The following is a 23,446-nucleotide window of genomic DNA, read 5'->3' as shown; positions in this document are numbered from 1 at the left end:
GAGATTCAGAGTGTTAGGATTGTTATTCTAATAGAAATCTTCTTTCAAATAAGGATAAGTGTTTATTAAACTAAAATTTCTGATATCTCTTGCCGCTTTCCCATGCACCTAATAAGGCTCTTTTTGATTGAGAATGGAAGAGACTTTTGAATGTATATTGTTGTGGATAGAGTCAATAATTTTGTCACACTCTGGACTCTTAGCCCCTTATGCCAGTTTTTGAGGTCTAGTGGGTACCCATATTTGGACACGTTGAGATTTTTAAAGAGTTACCCATTCAATTGGCAACTATTTATGATGATACCTTATGCTGATTCTAAGTTGCCTATAATCAAGATGGCCCCCATGGCACTATTGTTTCTTGATTACACTATCCTTTTTATATCAAATAAGTTTTTATATAATAATTTGTGAACTAAATAGGTTCTTTAGATTTTGGCAATAGACGTCAGATTGGCCCCTTCTTTTTGATCTTTGCCTTTTATATACATACCACAATTGGCTTTCCTATATTGTGCCACCATTTAAGATGGCCGCCGTGATAGTTTGAGAAGGGTAGTTTCCCTGCTTCATTACAGTGGTTCTGTACATAGTATTCTCAAGCGCTTGTGTGCGTGCCTGATGTGAGACTTGTGACTTATAGGGATAGAAGTATCAGTGACACAGACCAGTTCTAGCATCGAGGTCTATTCACATGCGGACACCTTTGCCAATCTCAAAGATGGCCGCCGTGCTGTTCGTTCCATATTTAAAGATGGCGACCTCCGCGTTTCACTTTTCGTCAAAGCAAACACGAAGGAAGAGCCGGCTTGCAGGATGTGAGATTGATCTCACCCTATGAAAGAAGTAAGCGTAGTTTTTCTGCAAGCCATGCTCCTTCACTATTTACATTATTTGCAAACAGTGTCCTTGATACTTTTGGCTTTATTTAACTTGATATTTAGGTATACTAAGGCTGCACGAGTGGAGATCCTCTTATTGCAAGAAGACCAATAGCATGGTGTGAGCATATTGGTTAGGTGGGTTCTAACAGAAATCTTTTGCCTTCTTCCAACCTTTTTTTCTCTCTCTTATGTGCCTCATCTATTATAATATCATGCCTAAGTAGTGAGTGGCTTTTGGCTTGAACGGCTAATAACATTCTTATCTAGGGGTCTCGGCGTTCCTTAAGTCCTTTGAACCGCATTACTCTTGGTGATTTGCTGGTACTACAGATTTAATGTGTGTTTAGCAGGTAATTTTTAACAATACACGTTGGTGTGACACAATAGACTACATTAGATAGGGTGAAGGGTCTTTCTGTCACAATCTTCCTCTCCTGGAGACACAGAGTAGAAGGTTTTCCCTTTATAAAGCACCTGTAAGCTCTGCCCGCTGAGCCACGCCCCGTCCACCCAAAACGACCCCAATGCGTTTACCGCCGATTCCGGTGGTGCGTTGTTGATGCTCAGAAGCACGAGGACATCTCCACAAAGACGCACTAGTAACAATCGCATTGCCAAAGGAAAACAAGGTTTCTGGAGACGTTTTTACCCCGTGGCCCATCACGTACCCTTAGTATACAATATAAACGGGGCGTATAAAACATGCTAGGTAACGCTTACTGACATACTCGTAGAAAATACTCCGGTTGGGTAGGCCACGATGCTCATTTTACAGAAACTAAACCTCAAAGGAAGTACTTACAATTATAATCGTAGCAGGTGCCGCAGTTGAAGCTCAGCTTCTGGAGGTGAACTGATGATGTACTGGAGCGTAATCTGTATCTGACTGTGACGCGCGGGTTCTATCTTCCTCTCCTGGAGACACAGAGTAGAAGGTTCTCCCTTTATAAAGCACCTGTAAGCTCCGCCCGCTGAGCCACGCCCCGTCCACCCAAAACGACCCCAATGCGTTTACCGCCGATTCCGGTGGTGCGTTGTTGATGCTCAGAAGCACGAGGACATCTCCACAAAGACGCACTAGTAACAATCGCATTGCCAAAGGAAAACAAGGTTTCTGGAGACGTTTTTACCCCGTGGCCCATCACGTACCCTTAGTATACAATATAAACGGGGCGTATAAAACATGCTAGGTAACGCTTACTGACATACTCGTAGAAAATACTCCGGTTGGGTAGGCCACGATGCTCATTTTACAGAAACTAAACCTCAAAGGAAGCACTTACAATTATAATCGTAGCAGGTGGCGCAGTCGAAGCTCAGTTTCTGGAGGTGAACTGATGATGTACTGGAGCGTAATCCGTATCTGACTGTGACGCGCGGTTTCTATCTTTCCTCTCCGGGAGACACAGAGTAGAAGGTTCTACCTTTATAAAGCACCTGTAAGCTCCGCCCGCTGAGCCACGCCCCGTCCACCCTCGAAGTAGGTAAAGGAATTCCCGCCTCTTACCAGGATGATGGACAGCTTTCCAAAACGACCCCACTGCGTTTTTACCGCCGATTCCGGTGGTACGTTGTTAATGCTCAGAAGCACGAGGACATCTCCACAAAGACGCACTAGTAACAATCACATTGCCAAAGGCACACAAGGTTGCTGGAGACGTTTACCCCATGGCCCATCACGTACCCCTAGTGTACAATATAAACGCAGCAGATGCCGCAGTTGAAGCTCACCTTCTGGAAAGGACAAGCCACCCTAACTCTTGGGCTTGGCTAAAATAAAGCAAGGCTGTGCGCTCAGAGATCCCATAGCAGAAAAGATCTAGAATCCTTCCTGGAGGTGAACTGATGATGTACTGGAGCGTAATCTGTATCTGACTGTGACGCGCGGGTTCTTTCTTCCTCTCCTGGAGACACAGAGTAGGAGGTTCTCCCTTCATAAAGCACCTGTAAGCTCCGCCCGCTGAGCCACGCCCGTCCACCCTCGAAGTAGGTAAAGGAATTCCCGCCTCTTACCAGGATGATGGACAGCTTTCCAAAACGACCCAACTGCGTTTACCGCCGATTCCGGTGGTGCGTTGGTGATGCTCAGAAGCACGAGGACATCTCCACAAAGACGCACTAGTAACAATCACATTGCCAAAGGCACACAAGGTTGCTGGAGACGTTTACCCCGTGGCCCATCACGTACCCTTAGTGTACAATATAAACGGGGCGTATTAAACATGTTAGGTAACGCTTACTGACATACTCGTAGAAAATACCCCGGTTGGGTAGGCCACGATGCTCATTTTACAGAAACTAAACCTCAAAGGAAGCACTTCCAAATATAAACGTAGCAGGTGCCGCAGTTGAAGCTCAGCTTCTGGAAAGGACAAGCCACCATAACTCTTGGGCTTGGCAAAGATAAAGCAAGGCTGTGCGCTCAGAGATCCCACAGCAGAAAAAGATCTAGAATCCTTCTTGGAGGTTGAACTGATGATGTACTGGAGCGTAATCTGTATGTGACTGTGATTCGCGGTTTCTATCTTCCTCTCCTGGAGACACAGAGTAGAAGGTTTCTCCCTTCATAAAGCACCTGTAAGCTCAGCCCGCTGAGCCACGCCCGTCCACCCTCGAAGTAGGTAAAGGAATTCCCGCCTTTTACCAGGATGATGGACAGCTTTCCAAAACGACCCAATGCGTTTTTAACGCCGATTCCGGTGGTGCGTTGTTGATGCTCAGAAGCACGAGGACATCTCCACAAAGACGCACTAGTAACAATTGCATTGCCAAAGGAAAACAAGGTTTCTGGAGACGTTTACCCCGTGGCCCATCACGTACCCTTAGTGTACAATATAAACGGGGCGTATGAAACATGCTAGGTAACGCTTACTGACATACTCGTAGAAAATACTCCGGTGGAGTAGGCGACGATGCTCATTTTACAGAAACTAATCCTCAAAGGAAGTACTTACAATTATAATCGTAGCAGGTGCCGCAGTTGAAGCTTAGCTTCTGGAGGTGAACTGATGATGTACTGGAGCGTAATCTGTATCTGACTGTGACGCGCGGGTTCTATCTTCCTCTCCGGGAGACACAGAGTAGAAGGTTCTCCCTTCATAAAGCACCTGTAAGCTCCGCCCGCTGAGCCACGCCCCGTCCACCCTCGAAGTAGGTAAAGGAATTCCCGCCTCTTACCAGGATGATGGTCATCTTTCCAAAACGACCCCACTGCGTTTACCGCCGATTCACGTGGTGCGTTATTGATGCTCAGAAGCACGAGGACATCTCCACAAAGACGCACTAGTAACAATAACATTGCCAAAGGCACACAAGGTTGCTGGAGACGTTTACCCCATGGCCCATCACGTACCCCTAGTGTACAATATAAACGCAGCAGATGCCGCAGTTGAAGCTCACCTTCTGGAAAGGACAAGCCACCCTAACTCTTGGACTTGGCAAAGATAAAGCAAGGCTGTGCGCTCAGAGATCCCATAGCAGAAAAGATCTAGAATCCTTCCTGGAGGTGAACTGAGGATGTACTGGAGCGTAATCTGTATATGACTGAGACGCGCGGGTTCTATCTTCCTCTGCTGGAGACACAGAGTAGAAGGCTCTCCCTTTATAAAGCACCTGTAAGCTCCGCCCGCTGAGCCACACCCCGTCCACCCTCGAAGTAGGTAAAGGAATTCCCGCCTTTTACCAGGATGATGGATGGATGGCTAAGTATTTTTTACCCATGATTCTAATTATGTATTATATGTGCATATGTGTGTTGTATTCATATGTGTGTGTGTATAAATATATATATATATATATATATGTGTATGTATGTGTATATGTTGTTTCTGTGCCTGGCATGTTTGTGGATCTTTGCATGGCTCCTGGTTTTTTGGGTTGTTATACTAGATATCTATGAATTTCTGCTCTCTTTTATCACACTTATCTACTCATCACTCTTATGTCATGTCTCTATCAAACTATCCTCCATTCTCACTCGGACTCATCCCAAATCCCTTCGACCACTTTCATCTAAACATCTCTGCCTAAGCTCTTCCCTCCACCTCCACATCTAACTCACCAAACCTCACTGTACCTCTGTGACCTCCCACACAACCCTACTAAATTCTCCTGCATTCATCTCACCCTCCTACTATGCTCTCCCTAACCCTTCCACATCCTCTTTCCCCTCCGCTCCCCCTTTTATTCATCTCAAGCCTTTGGATTGAGTAAATGAAGGATAAACTCCCAATTAACACTTCTGGATTTCTTTCCTCCTCCACCCCTCCATTACTCCAGTCAATCTAACTAACAAACTCTCATATCCGCAACTCAAATTAACTCATAATAATACTAAAACTGTACTCCTTATTAAATTATACTAATCCATCACTAATTCTTTTGGGTACCGGAGTAGCGTGCTACTCATCTAAAAGCGCTTAGACGCCTCGTCAGGGGTAGTAAGCGCTATATAAATACGATTACAATACAATACAATACAATTGCCAGATAGTTTTTAAAAAGATGCTTAATTGACCTCTACATACTGTTTATAGGTCTTTATCTCTCCATGAGTCCTGAAGAGGCCCATATACAAAAGAGCCAAAACGCATCGACCTTTACACTAGGAGGTTGCAATTAAAATAGATTATGAATGGACTTGGATTAGAGCTCACATCTTCCCAGTAATAAGTGCTTAAGAAAGCAGGAATATTTGATGTGATTACATTGGCAACCATCTGTTTATGTGGATGATAGTTTCACTACGTTCTGATTACCACATTTCCAAATAATTGTGGAGACCAATGAAGACAGTATCTGTAAAAATATCTGTATATTTGTATATATGTGTTTGTTAATTAACTGTATATAATTCTATTTTGAGAATTTTATGTTTGTCCATCACTTCGTTTTTTTGTCCTTAAAAATGCTGAAAAATGGTTTTTATAATTAAAATATATTACCAATTCATAAGTTCATTGCGAGTAATTCAAGTTTTGTATTTGTCCCTACTATTGTACCACTTTTTCTATTTTGAGTATATTAAATAACCAAGTGGCTGCTGTTTGTATCATTTGTCAATAATAGCAGAATTAAATGCCATGTGAAAAGTGAATAAGAATTTCTTATTCTAAGCAAAAGGTTTTCGGTCTAAATGAATGTTTTATGTCTTGTGTAGATGAAAAAGCGTGGCTTAGAACCCAGCGAGGCCACATACACAGCCCTATTCAATGCCTGTGCAGAATCTCCCTGGAAGGACTCTGGTATGCAGCATGCCTTAAAACTACGGCAGGAGCTAATGTCCAAAAACATAGAGCTGAATCTCATCACCTATCACGCCCTGCTGAAAGCCTGTGCTCTCTGTTCTGATCTCAGGACCAGCTTTGAAATATTCAAGGTAATGGCTTAACTTTTTTTCCCCATCCTTGCCAATATTATCTATGGAGTAAGAAGTCACTTGCCAGTGACATCTGTTTCTCAGCGTTTTATTTCATAAATATACCTACTTTGCATAGGTCTCCTTCTAGTAATTTGTTAAAAACTTTTAAAAGTTTATAAATCGGTTTTGGAGAATTAAACAGAGAAGCTGTGATCACTTAAAGTGGAAGTTGAAAATCCCTTCGAATTTGAGTCTGACGTCAGGGTATTTTGTTAAGCTGTCCAGTTTAAAGAAGCAGGCTTTTTTTCTCCTACTTTTTTCTTTAGTGGTGTATGGATGAAACAAGTGGATCTATAAGTGGCAAGAGGCTTCAAACTCAATCTGTTTTGTCGTCTTTTGCAGTATTGATGTGTGTAAAAGTGGTTTGCAATAAGATTAGAATTACACTGAGAAGGGAGCAAAAACTACTGCAGTGATCATGTTTACTAAAATGCTAAGGCAAATGTTCTGATGGGAAAAGGTTGCTGACAATTTGGACTCTCCTGATATAGTCAGTTTCATATTTTATGCCGGTCTTCAACTGGCTCAGATTGGAAAATAAAATGTTTTTGCTACTGTGCTAATATATAAAACACACGCGCAGGATGTGTCAAAGTCACATTTCAGGGTGATCTTCATTCACAGAGGAATGTCCTCCTGCACACTTCTTACAGCAGTGCTGACCCACAGTCAGGGAGGAGGAGGGAGATAGAAATACACGTACCTGCATTTGCTGACCCTCGGGTGCATTTATATATGGTTGTGTTCAGTCTTCTCGATCATGTGCTAGTGGCCAGCTGAGTCGACTTGTCTTGTGGACTAGTTTGAATTAGCAAAGCAGTAATGTGATTATTCCGAGCTCTTCACAGGTGATGTCTTGCGTGGCCTCTGCTATCGTCCACTCCTTTCGTTCTTGCTGGTTATCCAGATGCACGCCCCTAGAAGTAAGGTAGCCTCTGTTGCTTTTCCTCTTTAGAATATATTCATTTCTGAAGCTACCAGCAAGAACATTTGTTGTAGTTTATAAAAGAGAAGAGAGGCACCACAAAGTATTCTTCAGTCAGCCAAAGCTTGTGCTCCCTGGTTGCACATTTCTCTTCTAGTGGGTGAGCCGTTCTCACAAAGGGTACCACACATTATAGAGAGCATCATTATCAACAGTACCTTTCAAGATCACCACTGGCATATATGCTGGTATATGGAACTCTCTGGTGGAGGATAAACAGTGGAAATTTGATCTTCTGAAAATGTTTCTGATTTAAGCACTTAGGGCCATAAGTACAAACACATTTTCCCATAGACACAGAATGGGTAAAACCCTTTGCTACATCGGGCCCTTAATCTCTATTGTGAGACCTACACATGAGAGACACCAACGTAATTTCTGTGGCCTAAAGACGTACTTATGCAAGTTACATTATTATTACTATATAATTGTCCCAACACATGCAGCATATCAAACTCTTACAAAAAGGCTAGAAATACTCCATATGGTAGAGTTTTCTATCGCAAATCGGAGGTAGGACTTGTAGTTGAGACTAACTGAAATGTAAGTATATGCATTTTCGTTATCCTTTTTCATTATCATTACATTTCCTTCCTCATGTGACGATATTCTTATTTTCAACATAAGATTCAATAAGAGGATCCCAGACAAGACACACACCTCCGCCCCATTTAGGAAACATAAGAATAGTGTAAAACTCCCTAATGTAAGCAAGAGTCAGTGATAGGCCTATCTAACGGGGGTAAAACCATTGGGCAGGCCTGTAGTAAAAAAGTAATATGTGACCCTAGAACATTTTTGAGGTTTTTATTTAGTTGGTAATTCTTTGCTGCCAATTTTTTTTTTTTTTGTGTCCTCATATCACTTTATATACCTCCATGATATAAACCGGCCCGCATTCCAGTATCTCCTGGAAGAGTCCGAGCAATCATCATAGGAAGTCTAAAACAAAAGGAATGAGTTCCCAAAGTGCCATCATCCCCTGTTTAAGATAATCATCGGACATTATACTAAAGGAGGAGCACTCAGAACCAGCCAATTTACCCAAGGTTGCCAACATTTTTGTATATTTTTTACACTAGATCGACAAAGGTCTAGCTTACACACTTTTGTTACTGCGTACATCCATTCTAGTCAAGTAGGTGAGATGGGGGATATCCAATATCCACATACCTCCCACCTACCCAGCAGTATCAGATAAAACAGCAAGTTTCTATAAGGGCTAGACAGTTTTGTAACTCTAAAGAGCAACCAAACAAAACTAATACAGGGGAAACCGTAAGCTGTACCTGTAAGACATTAGCCATAACTTCAAAGATCTCAACCTAAAAACTAGAAATCCGAGGGAAAGACACAAGCATATGAATATCATCCGCTCCCTCTAAGCCACATTTCCTACAAGCTACCTGGTGTTTAAATAAATAAAAATTAATTTATTTGGCGTGTAGTATGCCCTATGTAAGACAAAGAGATTATTTTTCCTAAGGAACGCTGGTTTTACCACCCGATAAAGAAGCTGCAAGGCTATGTCCATAATTTATCAATCTCCTCACTTTCACTATTAGCCACATCATCCCATAAGGGAGCATGAAATTTGTGTTCACGGTCTAAGCTATCTACAATTACCCTGTAGTAGGTTGCGACTTCCTTCATCCCAGGTGAATCCTTACTCAATAGCTTCTCTAACTCATTAGTATCCTCTTCCCTTGCTTGTAAGGACCGGGCCCAAGTTTGTATTTGCTGACAAATGTTTGAATGTAGTAATGTGTGTGTGTTTGTGTGTGTGTTTATATTCAGAAATAGTCCTATTGCTGTGTTAAAACTTTGTTACATGATCATTTCTTCTGCTTCAGCCAAAGTCTTCAATTTGTCCTTGGTGAGGTTGATAGATCATCAGAGCAGCAAAGAGGTTGGGAGGAAGCTGATGAGGTGTTCAATAAATTTGGTGGCTGTGTATAGAAAAAAGTGCAATCCCAAGGTTTAATATTTAGAATGAAATGACCAATGAGTAGGACTTAGGAGGCAGCTAAAGAGTAGAAGTAGAAGATCTGGAAAAGGCACAGCAGACAAGGGTTTTTAAGGGCTAATTGAATTCTGTTAAGCCAAACCATTATAAAAATGTACTGGGATGAAATTTAGAACACAAATATGATGTTCCACCATTTTTGGTTTAGAGAATAATATTCAGTACAAAACACAGAGTACTGTATATCACACCCATTTAGTATTTATTGGTGGTGATGAAACCTTTACTGTATTTTAGTTCAGAATTATCCTTGTAAAGTTGCAACATAGTTTTTCTTTAGATTGCGTCTTTGCCTGGGATGCTTTGGTGATGATCTTGTTATGAACGCCGCTCTGATTGTTGCTGGTTTATGTTATGGTGTGGTGAGTGGTAGAAGGGTGAAAGTGGAGGCCATTGGTAAGTAGGCCTTGGGTTGAAAGATGTTCTTCACACATTCTGCATTTGCACTTTACGAAAACAATTTTATTGCTTCTGTTTTCCTGCTTCTTCGGCACATCTTTTATAAAGAGAAATGCTTAATAGAAAACTATATTGATTACAGATGCCTATACCTAGCTTCTTCAACGAGTTGCACATGAGCTATTGGTAGCTCTCCAGCTTCGTTTAGACCAGCCTACTAAACTGGCAGTTTTTGCTCGGTTGAATTAACATATTCCAAAATTGAAAAGTGTGTATACAAGAAGAAAATGTGTATGTTTTACGAACTCCTTAGCTGATTTTTTTTTAAGAAAAATGGTTCCCTTTGCAAAATGTATTTAAAGCTGATATTTGAGTGATTAACTCTTGCTGCATCGGGAAGACGTATTGCTAACTTTATTACTTTGTGCCATTGCAGTCATGGTTGTAATGTATTATCCATTTAGAGACATTCCACAATGACGGAGCCTTTTTGACATTACAACTGGTAACCCTCTCTGACTCACTGAGATGACCACTGCTGATAATCTTACATACTAATGTAATTTTGCCTCATGTGCTTTTTATTACAACACCAAGTAATCGGGATAAATTCCATTGAGCATAAGTAGCTGTTATTACAGAAAAGGGCAGAAACCCCTGGAGTAGACTTCCGAAATTGTGTCTGAATCCTCAGCCAAAAACAACTGAATGAGTAATGCCCAGGAGCTATTAGGGTACATGTGAAAAATGTCTCTTGAAATTATAGGTTTGATTCAGTCTTGTCAAGTATTTTATTTTGTTTTGTTTTTTAATTACTTTATAGAAACTCATAAACATGGTTTTCTATACATCCAGGAAGTTTATGATGCATCATAATCATAATTATAGTTAGAAAGTATTAAAATATTCATCCAGAAGGATTCAATCCAGAAGGATTCAGATACATTAACCGTCAATTAGTGCCATTATATGTTTGAAGATTGTTAGAAAAAGTTCATACATAAAATCTCAGTTTTTTTTTTCTGTTAATCCACGTTCAATTGTGTAGTTTCCCCCACAGAGTCAACATGCTCTCTCATCCCTAGGGATGATACAGAAAGAATATTCATAGGCAAAATATCCACATGAAATTGGAAATTACTCCATCAGCTGAAAGGTTACAGAGAGAGTTTAAAACTGTAGGGAATGTCACCAAATTCACAATCTCCAAATTTAGGATTTATAGGTTTCCCCAGACGCAAGTGTGTGTTATGAGCAAGATTTTGCTGGGTGCAGTACTTGCAATTTCTGGACAGTAAGCAACATTTGGGCAGGCAACTTTTTTTTACCTGTTCCTCGCGTCTCCCAGACCAGACTGCTCCAAGTGTGTTGTAGCATCTCTAATTAAGGCCATCTGGGGAGTCTTTTTTTTCATCTTGGTAAAACTTTGACTCCTGCTCTATCAGTTTCCCACTAACAATTGCAATTATTCTGTAAGTCTCAACAACCATGGAGGGCTCCAGTCCTAATGGGGCTGTCCGTTTGACTATGCTAGCGCGCCTGGTCCTTAGTAAGTAAACTTACACGGGGACGCATATAGGATGATGAACCTTTTGGATCTCATGGAGTATCATAGCCATGTAGTGACTAATGTATCAATATTCAAAATAACCAATAAATAACCGTTAAGAGAATCATGAATCATTAGACAATTATAACAACATTTCATGAATGACTACAACTCAATATACGTTTTAACAATTTTTATTTCCCTGTTAGTTACAATTATAAACCATCGGGTTAATTCAAACTTTATTCAACTATCTCAGAGTTAATCCATTAGTGATCACAATAACATAATCTAATCAGAACTTGAGAAAACATATGCTCTAATGCTTCAGCAAAAGCTAACAAAGATGAATATATTGACATTAATAGCAGAGTTCAGCAATCAGTTCGTCAATCATTTGTCACTGTCAGCATCACCCAAGGTAACCTTACCTAACCAGATTAGCATTAGCATGTGGGACTTCATGCGAAAACAATTTAGAAACGTGAATTTGGAAAACATCTAGCTAGAAGAAAAACTATAAAAATAGCGCAGTTGGTACCTAGAAGAAAAGGCACAAAGTTAATAAGTCACATTGTCATAGCTACCTATCCACAGAATGGATCAGCAACAAAGTCAGTCTTCATCTTCAGGTCATCAGTTGATTAGCAATGCATCAGGCTGTCAAGCGCATAAGCCCAATGACAAAATCTCGAATCGCATCTTCTGACATCATCAATTCTCCCCTCACATCTGAAGTTTTAACCCCTTGTCATGACTTTGTATCAGAGTTTTTCAGTCCATCCCCCTAATTCCTAATTGGTCCGTTAATCACCAGTTATTACTCTCACCAATGAATTTAATTTAACAAATCTATGAATTGTAATAGTCCGCCGTTCTCAGTTCGTTGATTGGTTCACTGTACGATGTCCTCATCATCCGGCTTATCAGTTATCGAAAATGTTGCATCTTTCTCTCCAGTCAGTGTCTCTATTGTTCGAGTCCTGGGAAAGTACATAGAGTCTGTCTTTCTTACACCACATTTGTTACAGGTTTAGTTCCATCATCTCCTGTTCGTCGGTACATTGCAGAAAATTCTAGCTAAGCAGATTTTATGTACACAAGTGGTCAAGGTTAGTTCAACACGTTCGCTTCTCTTCAATGCGCTAATAATTCAGCTTCTGCATGAGACCTGACAACTAGGCCACAACTGCGGCTAAGTTAACTCTACAATAGAATGCAGAACATAGGTTATACATCTTAATATGTCATACTCCTACATTATTATTACACATTTTCATTATTTCACACATTTTTAATCATTTTAGTACAAGTTCGTATAAGTTGGCTGCCATTCTCCATGGGCACATTTTCAAACGTGCACATTAATTTCTCCACATTTTTTTTTTTTTATAAATTTCTTGTTAATCAAAACACATAAACATTCATTAATAATTTCGAATTAGCATATCTGATTTAACAGTCCCTCCTCTGATGACTAAATATGTCATCACACCTTTCTTCACCATGATTTCACAATTCGGTTTCTGCAGTATTTTTTCTTCTCCTCAAATCTTCCCTATAAATTCTTTCCCTGTTTCGTTCTTCCCTCCTCTGATTATTTTTAGATCTTCTCAATTTTATCTTGTGACATAATTTACATGAACCCCATATTCCTAATATGCAAGCAATCACAATTAATATTCCCTGTATGATTTTTAATAATACCCCATTCCAAATTTGACTAAGCCAATTTCCTACTGAAGCAAATCCTTTTCCCAAACACCTAGTTCTTTCAATTCCTTCAAATCCTTGAGTTAGATTAGTGAGTAAGTCTCTTAACTCCTTATCATTGTCGAGAATATGCGAACAACAATGCCTAGAATTAATCATCTTACAGACTTTGCCGTCTTTTGCTAGAAGAATGTCTAAAGCAAGCCTATTTTGAAGCGTCATAGCTCTATCCGCAGCTAATTCAGTATCTATCAGGAGTATTGCCCCTGTAAAGTTTGTCAGCATGTTATCCACAATAGTAGACAACTTTCGCATCTTGATCGAATTCAGGATGACTCCCACTGAAGGAATCACTGCACCAAAGACATCTCCCACAACTGCAGAAGAGGTTTCCCTCCTCTGTCGCTTATGATGTAATTCAGTCAATTTCTGAAATTTCTTTAAATCATCTATCTGATAAATCTTTGGGAAAACTATCCCCAAATAACATGTCCCATACCATCCTCTTAGAAGACGGTAATAAGCGTTTAATCCCCAAATTTAATAAATCCCAGGAATCGCAGGGTCCTGACCATTCAGCATAAAAGTCAGCTTACTCTGAAACAAAAATACATGCCTACATTCACCCGTTCCCACAAATAGTGTCAGCGCGTGATTTTGGCCTATATATACACAAAGCTTCCCTACGTGTAATGCATCTAAGGCTAATTTTCCTTGCGTTTTAATTGCAGTGTAAAGAAATAGCTTCCTGTTGCAGTTACCCCCCACTTTTTGCTTGATACTGATGCAGACTTGACTGCACCAGTGTTCTTTCACCTAAAATGTACCATTGTTTCCACAATTGGCACAACCCTGGCACCTAGGTAAGACCCTTGTAACTGGTACCCCTGGTACCAAGGGCCCTGATGCCAGGGAAGGTCTCTAAGGGCTGCAGCATATCTTATGCCACCCTAGGGACCCCTCACTCAGCACAGACACACTGCTTGCCAGCTTGTGTGTGCTGGTGGGGAGAAAATGACTAAGTCGACATGGCACTCCCCTCAGGGTGCCATGCCAACCTCCCACTGCCTGTGGCATAGGTAAGTCACCCCTCTAGTAGGCCTTACAGCCCTAAGGCAGGGTGCACTATACCACAGGTGAGGGCATATGTGCATGAGCACTATGCCCCTACAGTGTCTAAGTAAAACCTTAGACATTGTAAGTGCAGGGTAGCCATAAGAGTATATGGGCTGGGAGTCTGTCAAAAACGAACTCCACAGCTCCATAATGGCTACACTGAATACTGGGAAGTTTAGTGTCAAACTTCTCAGAATAATAAACCCACACTGATGCCAGTGTTGGATTTATTTAAAAATGCACACGGAGGGCATCTTAGAGATACCCCCTGTATTTTACCCAATTGTTCAGTGCAGGACTGACTAGTCTGTGCCAGCCTGCTGCTGAGAGACGAGTTTCTGACCCCATGCGGTGAGAGCCTTTGTGCTCTGTGAGGACACAAACAAAGCCTGCTCTGGGTGGAGGTGCTTCACACCTCCCCCCTGCAGGAACTGTAACACCTAGCAGTGAGCTTCAAAGGCTCAAGCTTCGTGTTACAATGCCCCAGGGCACTGCAGCTAGTGGAGATGCCTGCCCCCTGGACACAGCCCCCACTTTTGCCGGCAAGTCCAGGAGAGATAATGAGAAAAACAAGGAGGAGTCACTGGCCAGTCAGGACAGCCCCTAAGGTGTCCTGAGCTGAGGTGACTCTGACTTTTAGAAATCCTCCATCTTGTAGAAGGAGGATTCCCCCAATAGGGATAGGAATGTGACCCCCTCCCCTTGGGAGGAGGCACAAAGAGGGTGTACCCACCCTCAGGGCTAGTAGCCATTGGCTACTAACCCCCCAGACCTAAACACGCCCTTAAATTTAGTATTTAAGGGCTCCCCTGAACCTAAGAATTTAGATTCCTGCAACTTACCGAAGAAGAAGACTGCTGAGCTGAAAACCCCTGCAGAAGAAGAAAGAAGACACCAACTGTTTTGGCCCCAGTCCTACCAGCCTGTCTCCTGCCTTCTAAAGAAACCTGCTCCAGCGACGCACTCTCAAGGACCAGCGACCTCTGAATCCTCAGAGGACTGCCCTGCTTCAAGAGGAACAAGAAACTCCCGAGGACAGTGGACCTGCTCCAAAAAGACTGCAACTTTGTTACAGAGGAGCAGATTTAAAGACCTCTACAATCCCCGCAAGAAGCGTGAGACTTGCAACACTGCACCCGGCGACCCCGACTCGACTGGTGGAGAAACAACACCTCAGGGAGGACCCTCCGGCGACTCCGAGACTGTGAGTAACCAAAGTTGTTCCCCCTGAGCCCCCACAGCGACGCCTGCAGAGGGAATCCCGAGTCTCCCCCTGACCGCGACTGCCTGACTCTAAAATCCCGACGGCTGGAAAAGACCCTGCACCCGCAGCCCCCAGCACCTGAAGGATCGGAACTTCAGTGCAGGAGTGACCCCCAGGAGGCCCTCTCCCTCGCCCAGGTGGTGGCTACCCCGAGGAACCCCCCCCTTGCCTGCCTGCACCGCTGAAGAGACCCCTTGGTCTTCCATTGATTTACATTGGAAACCCGACGCTTGTTTCTACACTGCACCCGGCCGCCCCAGTGCCGCTGAGGGTGTACTTTTTGTGTGAGCTTGTGTGCCCCCCGGTGCCCTACAAAACCCCCCTGGTCTGCCCTCCGAAGACGCTGGTACTTACCTGCTGGCAGACTGGAACCGGGGCACCCCCTTCTCTCCATTGAAGCCTATGCGTTTTGGGCACCACTTTGAACTCTGCACCTGACCAGCCCTGAGCTGCTGGTGTGGTGACTTTGGGGTTGCTCTGAACCCCCAACGGTGGGCTACCTTGGACCCCAATTTGAACCCCGTAGGTGGTTTACTTACCTGCAAGAACTAACATTACTTTACCTCCCCCAGGAACTGTGAAAATTGCACTGTCCACTTTTAAAACAGCTAAATGTGTTTTATGTGAAAAGTATATATGCTACTGTGATTATTCAAAGTTCCTAAAGTACTTACCTACAATACCTTTCAAATGAGATATTACATGTAGAATTTGAACCTGTGGTTCTTAAAATAAACTAAGAAAAGATATTTTTCTATAACAAAACCTATTGGCCTGGATTTTTCTCTGAGTGTGTGTCCCTCATTTATTGCCTGTGTGTATGTACAACAAATGCTTAACACTACTCCTTTGATAAGCCTACTGCTCGACCACACTACCACAAAATAGAGCATTAGTATTATCTCTTTTTGCCACAATCTTACCTCTAAGGGTACCTTGGACTCTGTGCATACTATTCCTTACTTTGAAATAGCACATACAGAGCCAACTTCCTACATGCAGTATAAGCATAATCATTCTTGTAAGTCCTTTTCTCTAAGCCTTTTTCTAAAAAATGTTATGGGCGAGCACAAAGTGCTCCGTCCATTCTGTAATCTCTCTTTGGGCTTGAAACCACGCCCAAGCCATGTCAGTCACTTACATTGGTTTGTGGGCTTGCCTTTTAAAATCGGCTTGCTTTCATTTGTGACCGGTATGCATACGTCATGCCTTTTCTGGTGTTTAGCCCACCTACACAGCACCGGTAAAGTCAGAAAAACATATGAGGCTCGATGTTTTCAGCCTGGAGTCCGGACTACTTTATCTGTTTATTTTCCACGCAGCGCGATCGTGCTGCATTTTACATAGCGTGATCATGCTGCGTTTTGTTTTTGCTTTACAACACTAATAGCTCTAACTCAAACAAATGCGAGACCCGTTGCATTGAAAATGCTTGTCTTTTAATGCTTTTCTTCTATCATAAGTACGCCCTATGAAGCTCTTCTCTAAAGGTGTAAGCAAGCATGTGAGGTTATTCTTATGTGTGTAGGCTGTTTCAAATGTTAGTGTAGGCTCCAAGAATCCTCTAACTAATAATATATTATGCTCTTTAGCTACTTTACTCAGATATCTAATAATAGTAACAAATGAAAACACAACATCATGGTTAGAATAAAAATACTGTATGTACTCTTGATTATAGAACCTTATTACCAGCAAGCTACAGCTTATTCCGTAGGTTAAAGGTAAGCCATGGTACATAACTCCTTCCTCTACTGACGAAGGAATTTACGTAAAGACAAGACAATTCCTTGCATCCATTGTTTCAACATACTCACTCAATAAGCGATAGAAGACATTAGAAGAAAGCTCTCCTTGAGCGTTAGTATAATCATGCAAGTACTTCTCATCTAATTTAAACCTCTCTAAAGCTGTTAGCGTAGTAGTTTCAGGAGCAGAAGTAAAAGTGGCTCTTTTCATATCATGAACAGACATTCCCGCAATCATCACAATAAACAAGATCCCACACATTGCCAAGCCAACACTCCCATATCTACAGCGCCTGGCATTTCTACCTTGATTATTTAGCTCAGCCAGGATCTGTAAAGAATCAGAAAGCAGAAGTAACTCTTATATAAAGTGAAGTAAAAAATAAAGAAAATTATTTTCTCACAGTTCAGTCTTACACTCAGGAACCCTTTTCCTTGTCAAAAATCGATTAGCAGCTTGGCACATCCAGTTTTCAATGTCAAATCAGGTTATCAATGTCTCTTCCAGTTTATTTTTCAGCAGTCTCTTTTAGTTTTTTTTCAGATTGGCTCAACAAATCAGCTTCTTGTTTCCCTTCAGGTTACATCAAATACTGACTCGGAACCTCTCTATCAAAACAAAAAGACATAAACTTGTGTTGCCATTCATTGGTAGTTGCAAACGCCCATTCAGGACCTGCGTAGCGTCGACTTGCTATTCTCTTTCTTTTCAACCTTCGGTCACTACTTACTTCTCCTTCACTCAATTCTTCTTTTCTCGTAGTATCTACTTCCTCCTCTATTGTTTCGTTTATGACCAATTCCTTTTTGTTCCCTATCTGTGATTCAGGCCAATTATCTCCTTTTCTTGATTCTTCTGTCAATATTCTTCTCAGTATTCGACTCTTCTCCTTCTCTTTCTCTATGGTGTTTTCTCTTGATGGACCTGCAACAGGCTCAGGAGGAGTCGGATCACTTTGGCTTTGATCCGTCTCAACTCTTTCCCCCTCTTGGTCTGGCACTTTCTCTGTCTGCTTTTCAGCCCCGTCTGCTTCTGGGAGAACCTCTGCTGAGTTAGGCTCTCCTGCTGTATTTGTTGAGATTGATTCTTCTGCACCCTCCTGTAATTCTTCACTTTTGTCTCTTACAGGGGTAATAGAACCATCTTCCACAAGCTCTGGTTCAACTTCAGGCTCCATTGATTCTTTTTCTGTTTCAGGTGCGGCGACCTGTTTCGCTGTCGTTGGTGCTTTCAACAACGCTTCTTCACGATCCTGTGGACATACCACTCTCTTTGTATGGCTCCCGGGTATCCATTTCGGGAGTCATGCACACTTCACAGCTGTCGTAGTTGTCAGGACCACCTGTTAAGGACCTCTCCAACGCGGCTCTAAGCAGGTCTTGCGAACATGCTTCCTAACAACGACCCGATCACCGGATCTCAGATTGTGTCCTGGATTAGGGATGGGTGGCAGGGTGGTGGCCTGCACCTGCTGAGAAAAAGAGTGAACCACATCAGCCAGACCCTTGCAGTAGTCCAACACCATATCATCTGTAATGTTTATAAGTGCATTGGCTGGAACTGCTGGTAATCTCGTTGCTCTGCCCATGAGGATCTCATGGGGCGACAGCCCTGTCTTTCTGTCAGGTGTGTTTCTCATCGACACAAAGGCAATGCATCTGGCCATTTCAGATTCGTAGCTGCACACATCTTTGCAATTCTTGATTTCAAGGTACCATTTATCTGTTCCACTAGTCCTGATGCTTCAGGGCGATAACTACAATGCAACTTTTGCTTGATGTTTAATGCTGCACATAAGAGTTTAATCACCTCGTTATTGAAGTGAGTTCCCCTATCTGATTCTAAAGAGATCGGAAACCCGAAGCGTGGTATCAGCTCTCTGAGTAACAGCTCTGCTACTGTGAGACTGTCATTCCTTCTTGTAGGATATGCTTCAATCCAGTGACTAAATACACAAAGTATCACCACACGTACTTCAAACCTCCACATGCAGGCATCTCAATTAAATCCAGTTGCATTCTGCTGAATGGACCTCCTGCTCTTCCAGTGTGGCTCAGGTTCACCACTGTCCCTTTCCCCACGTTTAATTGCTGACAAATTATACAGCGATGACATACTGCCTCTGCTGCCCACCTGAATGTCAGGTTAAACCAGTCAATCTTGAACAGCCTAACCATGGCATCCCTCCCAATGTGTGCCTGACCATGATAATACCTGATCATTTGCGATAATAAACTATTGGGCAGGACTATCTGACCCTCCTCAGAAACCCAAATCTCATCAGGACGCTGAACACATTTTAATTTGGCCCAGAGACGTTTCTCTTCTTTTTCAGCATTACTTTGTAATGTTTTCAATTGTTCCAAAGTATCAATCATTTTCAATGCAAAACTTGTACATGTATTATCTTCTTCTGACATCAATTCCCACTTATCTTTGAGTGATATACAGTTCAATGCGCAAAACCTTGCGAGTTGATCTGCATATCCATTTCCTAGTGAGATGTAGTCCTGTGTCTTTTTATGTTCACTGCATTTCACCACAGCAGTTTCTTCAGGTAACTGTATTGCATACAGCAATTCCTTTATTCTGTCGCCATTTCTTACTGGTGAACCATTAGAGGTTATGAAACCTCTTTGCGCCCACAATTGACCAAAATCATGAACAATTCCAAATTCATATTGGCTGTCAGTATAGATTGTGTCTCTCAGTCTCGCAGAAACATGGCACGCTCTAGTAAGAGCTACCAATTCTGCTACTTGTGTAGAATACACACCTCGAACCAAGAAGTTTCTAATATACCTGTGATTGTGCATACAGCATATCCTGCTCTCAGTGTCCCTGTACCATCCCTAAGACATGAGCCATCGACAAAAACAATTTGATTATTTTCTTCCAATCAGGTATCTCTGATGTCTGACCTTGGTTTTATGCACAGTTCAGTTACCCCAAGACAATCATGCCCAATGTCTTCTTCCTTTTCAATTTCCACAGTATCACTTGGAAGTAATGTTTCCAGGTTCAGAACTGTACATCTTTTCAATGTTACATTTGGAGCACCTAGAAAGCTTGTCTCATACCTTGTCAGTCTTGTACCAGTCAAATACTGTGTTTTCGTCCCTGTCAGTAAAATCTCAGAGTGAGGAACCATTACCGTCAGAGGATATCCCATCACTACTCCCTCGCATTGTGAAAGGCTTTGACCAACTGTGGCAACTGCTCGCAGACAACCTGGCAAAGCTGCTGCGACTGGGTCCAAGGTAGCTAAAAAAATAGGCTACTGGGCGATAAGCACCTCCATGGGCCTGTGTCAAAACAGACAAAGAACAAGCATCACGTTCATAACAAAACAATGTGAATGGCTTTGTGTAATCAGGCATTCCCAATGCTGGAGCCCTGCACAAACTCTCTCTCAACTCAGTGAACACTTTCATCTGATCTTCATCTAAGGTTATGGGGTCAGTAACCTCCTTATGTGTCAGCTGCTGCAATGGTTTGGCAATCTCAGCAAAATTTGGAATCCACTGACTACAGTAACCTACCATTCCCAGAAACATTCTGACATCTCTGTGAAGTCGGAGGACTTCTCTGCAATATCATTGTAATCCTCTCTCTGGAGATTCTCCTCGACCCTTTCTCAATTAGGTGTCCCAAGTATTTCACTGACTTCTGACAGTACTGCAATTTCAAAGGTGACAACTTATGTTCAAATTTTCCCAAATGATTCAACAGGGCAATCGGGTCGTACTTACACTCGTCCCTCGTTTTGAACGCAATTAGCAAATCATCAATGTATTGCACTAGAGCCGATTGGTACGGTAGTTCCAGTGACTCCAGATTCTTTTTCAAGATTTGATTGAACAAAGACAGTGACTCCGTATACCCTTGTGGAAGCCTGCACCAGCTGTAGACTCTGTCTATGAATTTGCAACTAAAAAGAAACTGGCTATCCTCATGAAGAGGCACAGAAAAGAAAGCTTGTGACAAGTCTGTGAACCACTGTGAACCACTCTGCATCGCATGGAATCTGAAACCATATTACTGCTGGGTCGGCACTACAGGACAGCACTTGACCACCATGTCATTCACTTTTCGCAAGTCCTGCACAATGCGCACTTTCCCACACGGCTTTTTTAAGCCCATTATCGGTGAATTACATGGACTGCTAAACACGTCTTTCAAAACCCCTTGTTTTAGGAAGTCTCCTATTATCTGTGCCACTTTCATCAAAACATCCTGTGCCATGTTATACTGTGGAAGCTGCGTAAACACTACATTCGGCTTCAAAGTGATTTTAATTGGCCCCAATCCCTTGATCAAGCCCACTTCTTTACCTGTCAGGTCCCACACGTTCTCCTGTACTGTTCCCTGTAAGTCTACATGCACCTCTTTCACAGTAAACATCGGTAAAAACTCAATCAACTGGAACTCTTTGTTAATGTTTTCATTCGCAGTTTCAGGCGTCTGTTCTTCCTCATCATCACTATTAGTCTGAACTGCTATTCCAGCAGTCAAACAACTAATGGAACATTTGGTCTTGCATAACTAGTCACTTCCCAATAGAGATACTGGACTCGAGTCACAAACTACAAACTTGTGCAGTCCCTGAAAGTTGCCAATCTCAACCTGTACTGGATCTGTGATCGGATTTATCAACTGTCTATTTGCTACTCCTACAACCTGAACTGTTCTGCCTGAAAGATGGAAGTTCGGCAATTCTGCAGTCCTTACTGTAGAGCGTGTAGCTCCTATGTCCACTAGAAAAGAGACCCTGCGACCCATTACTTTTACTTTCACAAAGGGTCCTCATTGATCTACCTCTAGTGAAGCGGCAAGCATACATGGCTCTTTATCCGAACTAATACTCATCCATTCATCGTTTATTTCATTCTCACTATGTAATGGGATTTGGTGCACTGTTTCATTACTTCTGTCTTGTCTCTGACCTGTGACCTGCTGAGTGAGCATCATCTGTTGCTGTTCCATCGTGGCTTGAGGTATCTGCATTTGCTGTCTAGCTACCATAGGAACCTGCTGCTGCATTGGTTGCAACTGTCACTTGTGCACGCGGCACTTGCACCTGCTACATGGGTTGAAAATTCTGCACTTGATTCTGCAAATTCGGATTTGCACCATCTATGGACACTCCAGCTTCCAGTGTCCCTCGTTTCCGCACAGATGACACAGTAACATCTTTTTCATCACTTGCACATCATTCTGAACCACTACAGTACTCCAGTCCGAACTACGATTCATATTGACTCCACAACCCTTACCTCTCACCTGAGGTTGGAACATGACAGTTCCCTGCTGCTGCGGCGGTATCTGTTGCACTAATGCTCCTTGCACTCCTGTTTGAGCTGCCTTAATTTGCATCACCATCGCCTTCTTCAACTTTTTCTGCTTCAACTCAATCTCATCACTACAGTATTTTGCATACTGCAACACCTCATCAATCAGTCAAATCAAATGACCCTTAATCATCTGACCTACTTCAGGGCTCAATCCTTCGACGAACCTGAACACAAAGTGCAACATGTCCTTCGGCTCAATCGCTTCCTTACCACTGTACTCCTTGAATGCTTTTAGCAATCTCTCATAATAGGTATGTATAGACTCCTTTACTTCCTGCACTGTCCTGTCAATTCTTTGCCAATCAGTATTCTTAGGCGAGATTGTTATCTTCAGGAACTCAGTCACCTTATAATAATGTTTCATTACTTCAGGTGATGGTGCATCTGTGACTCTATCTCTTTCCAGTTCACTTGTCGGCCAATCCTCTGTTCTCTTGCACTCGACCCACAAGTCAGCTGGAACCACTATTTCCAACAAAGTATTCAAGTCTTCCCACAGGCATTTAGAAAGTTTCACATATCTGTCTGTCTGCTGGTACCACTCAACCGGTTTCTCTCTTATCTTAGGATAATCATTTGTGAATGACAGAATATCACTCCTGTGCCATGGAACATGAACAAACTGCCCTCCTGGAATCTCCCTCATTGGTAAAAATTTTACTGGATCTTTTTCTTTCTGAACACCATCAGACCCTTCTTGTGAAACTCGTTTCCATTTATCCTTCTTCTTTGTCCATCTGCCTTCCCACTTTTCTAATGCTCCCCAAATCTGAGCACCCTGCAATAATTCCTTTAGATGCGCTTTCATCCCTGCTGACCTCATGTGCTCAAAATCTTTTGCCTCAAAATCTAATATGTAACTCTTTTCAAGTGCTTTGTTTTCTCAATTTCTATGTCATGTTTGGCTGCAAGTCTGCCAATTTCTGATGTATCTTGCCTACTTCTCTTGTAATCCTCAGACACAAGTACCTCAGCTCTTCGGTATAGG

General features: G+C 42.3%; 1 protein-coding gene across 1 annotated transcript in view; it reads left to right on the top strand.

Annotated features, from left to right (window-relative positions):
* The window catches only part of PTCD1 (pentatricopeptide repeat domain 1), a 103,133-nt gene that overhangs the window by 40,310 nt on the left and 39,377 nt on the right, over window positions 1-23,446 (top strand). The window contains exon 4 of the mRNA XM_069210028.1: window positions 6,043-6,261. Coding sequence (XP_069066129.1) covers window positions 6,043-6,261 — 219 coding nt within the window. The remainder of the gene's footprint in view (window positions 1-6,042; window positions 6,262-23,446) is intronic.

This window comes from Pleurodeles waltl, chromosome 10, assembly GCF_031143425.1.
Source record: "Pleurodeles waltl isolate 20211129_DDA chromosome 10, aPleWal1.hap1.20221129, whole genome shotgun sequence".
Classification (NCBI taxonomy): domain Eukaryota; kingdom Metazoa; phylum Chordata; class Amphibia; order Caudata; family Salamandridae; genus Pleurodeles; species Pleurodeles waltl.
The sequence above is the reverse complement of the archived record's forward strand: the minus strand, read 5'-3'. Positions and strand labels throughout refer to the sequence as shown.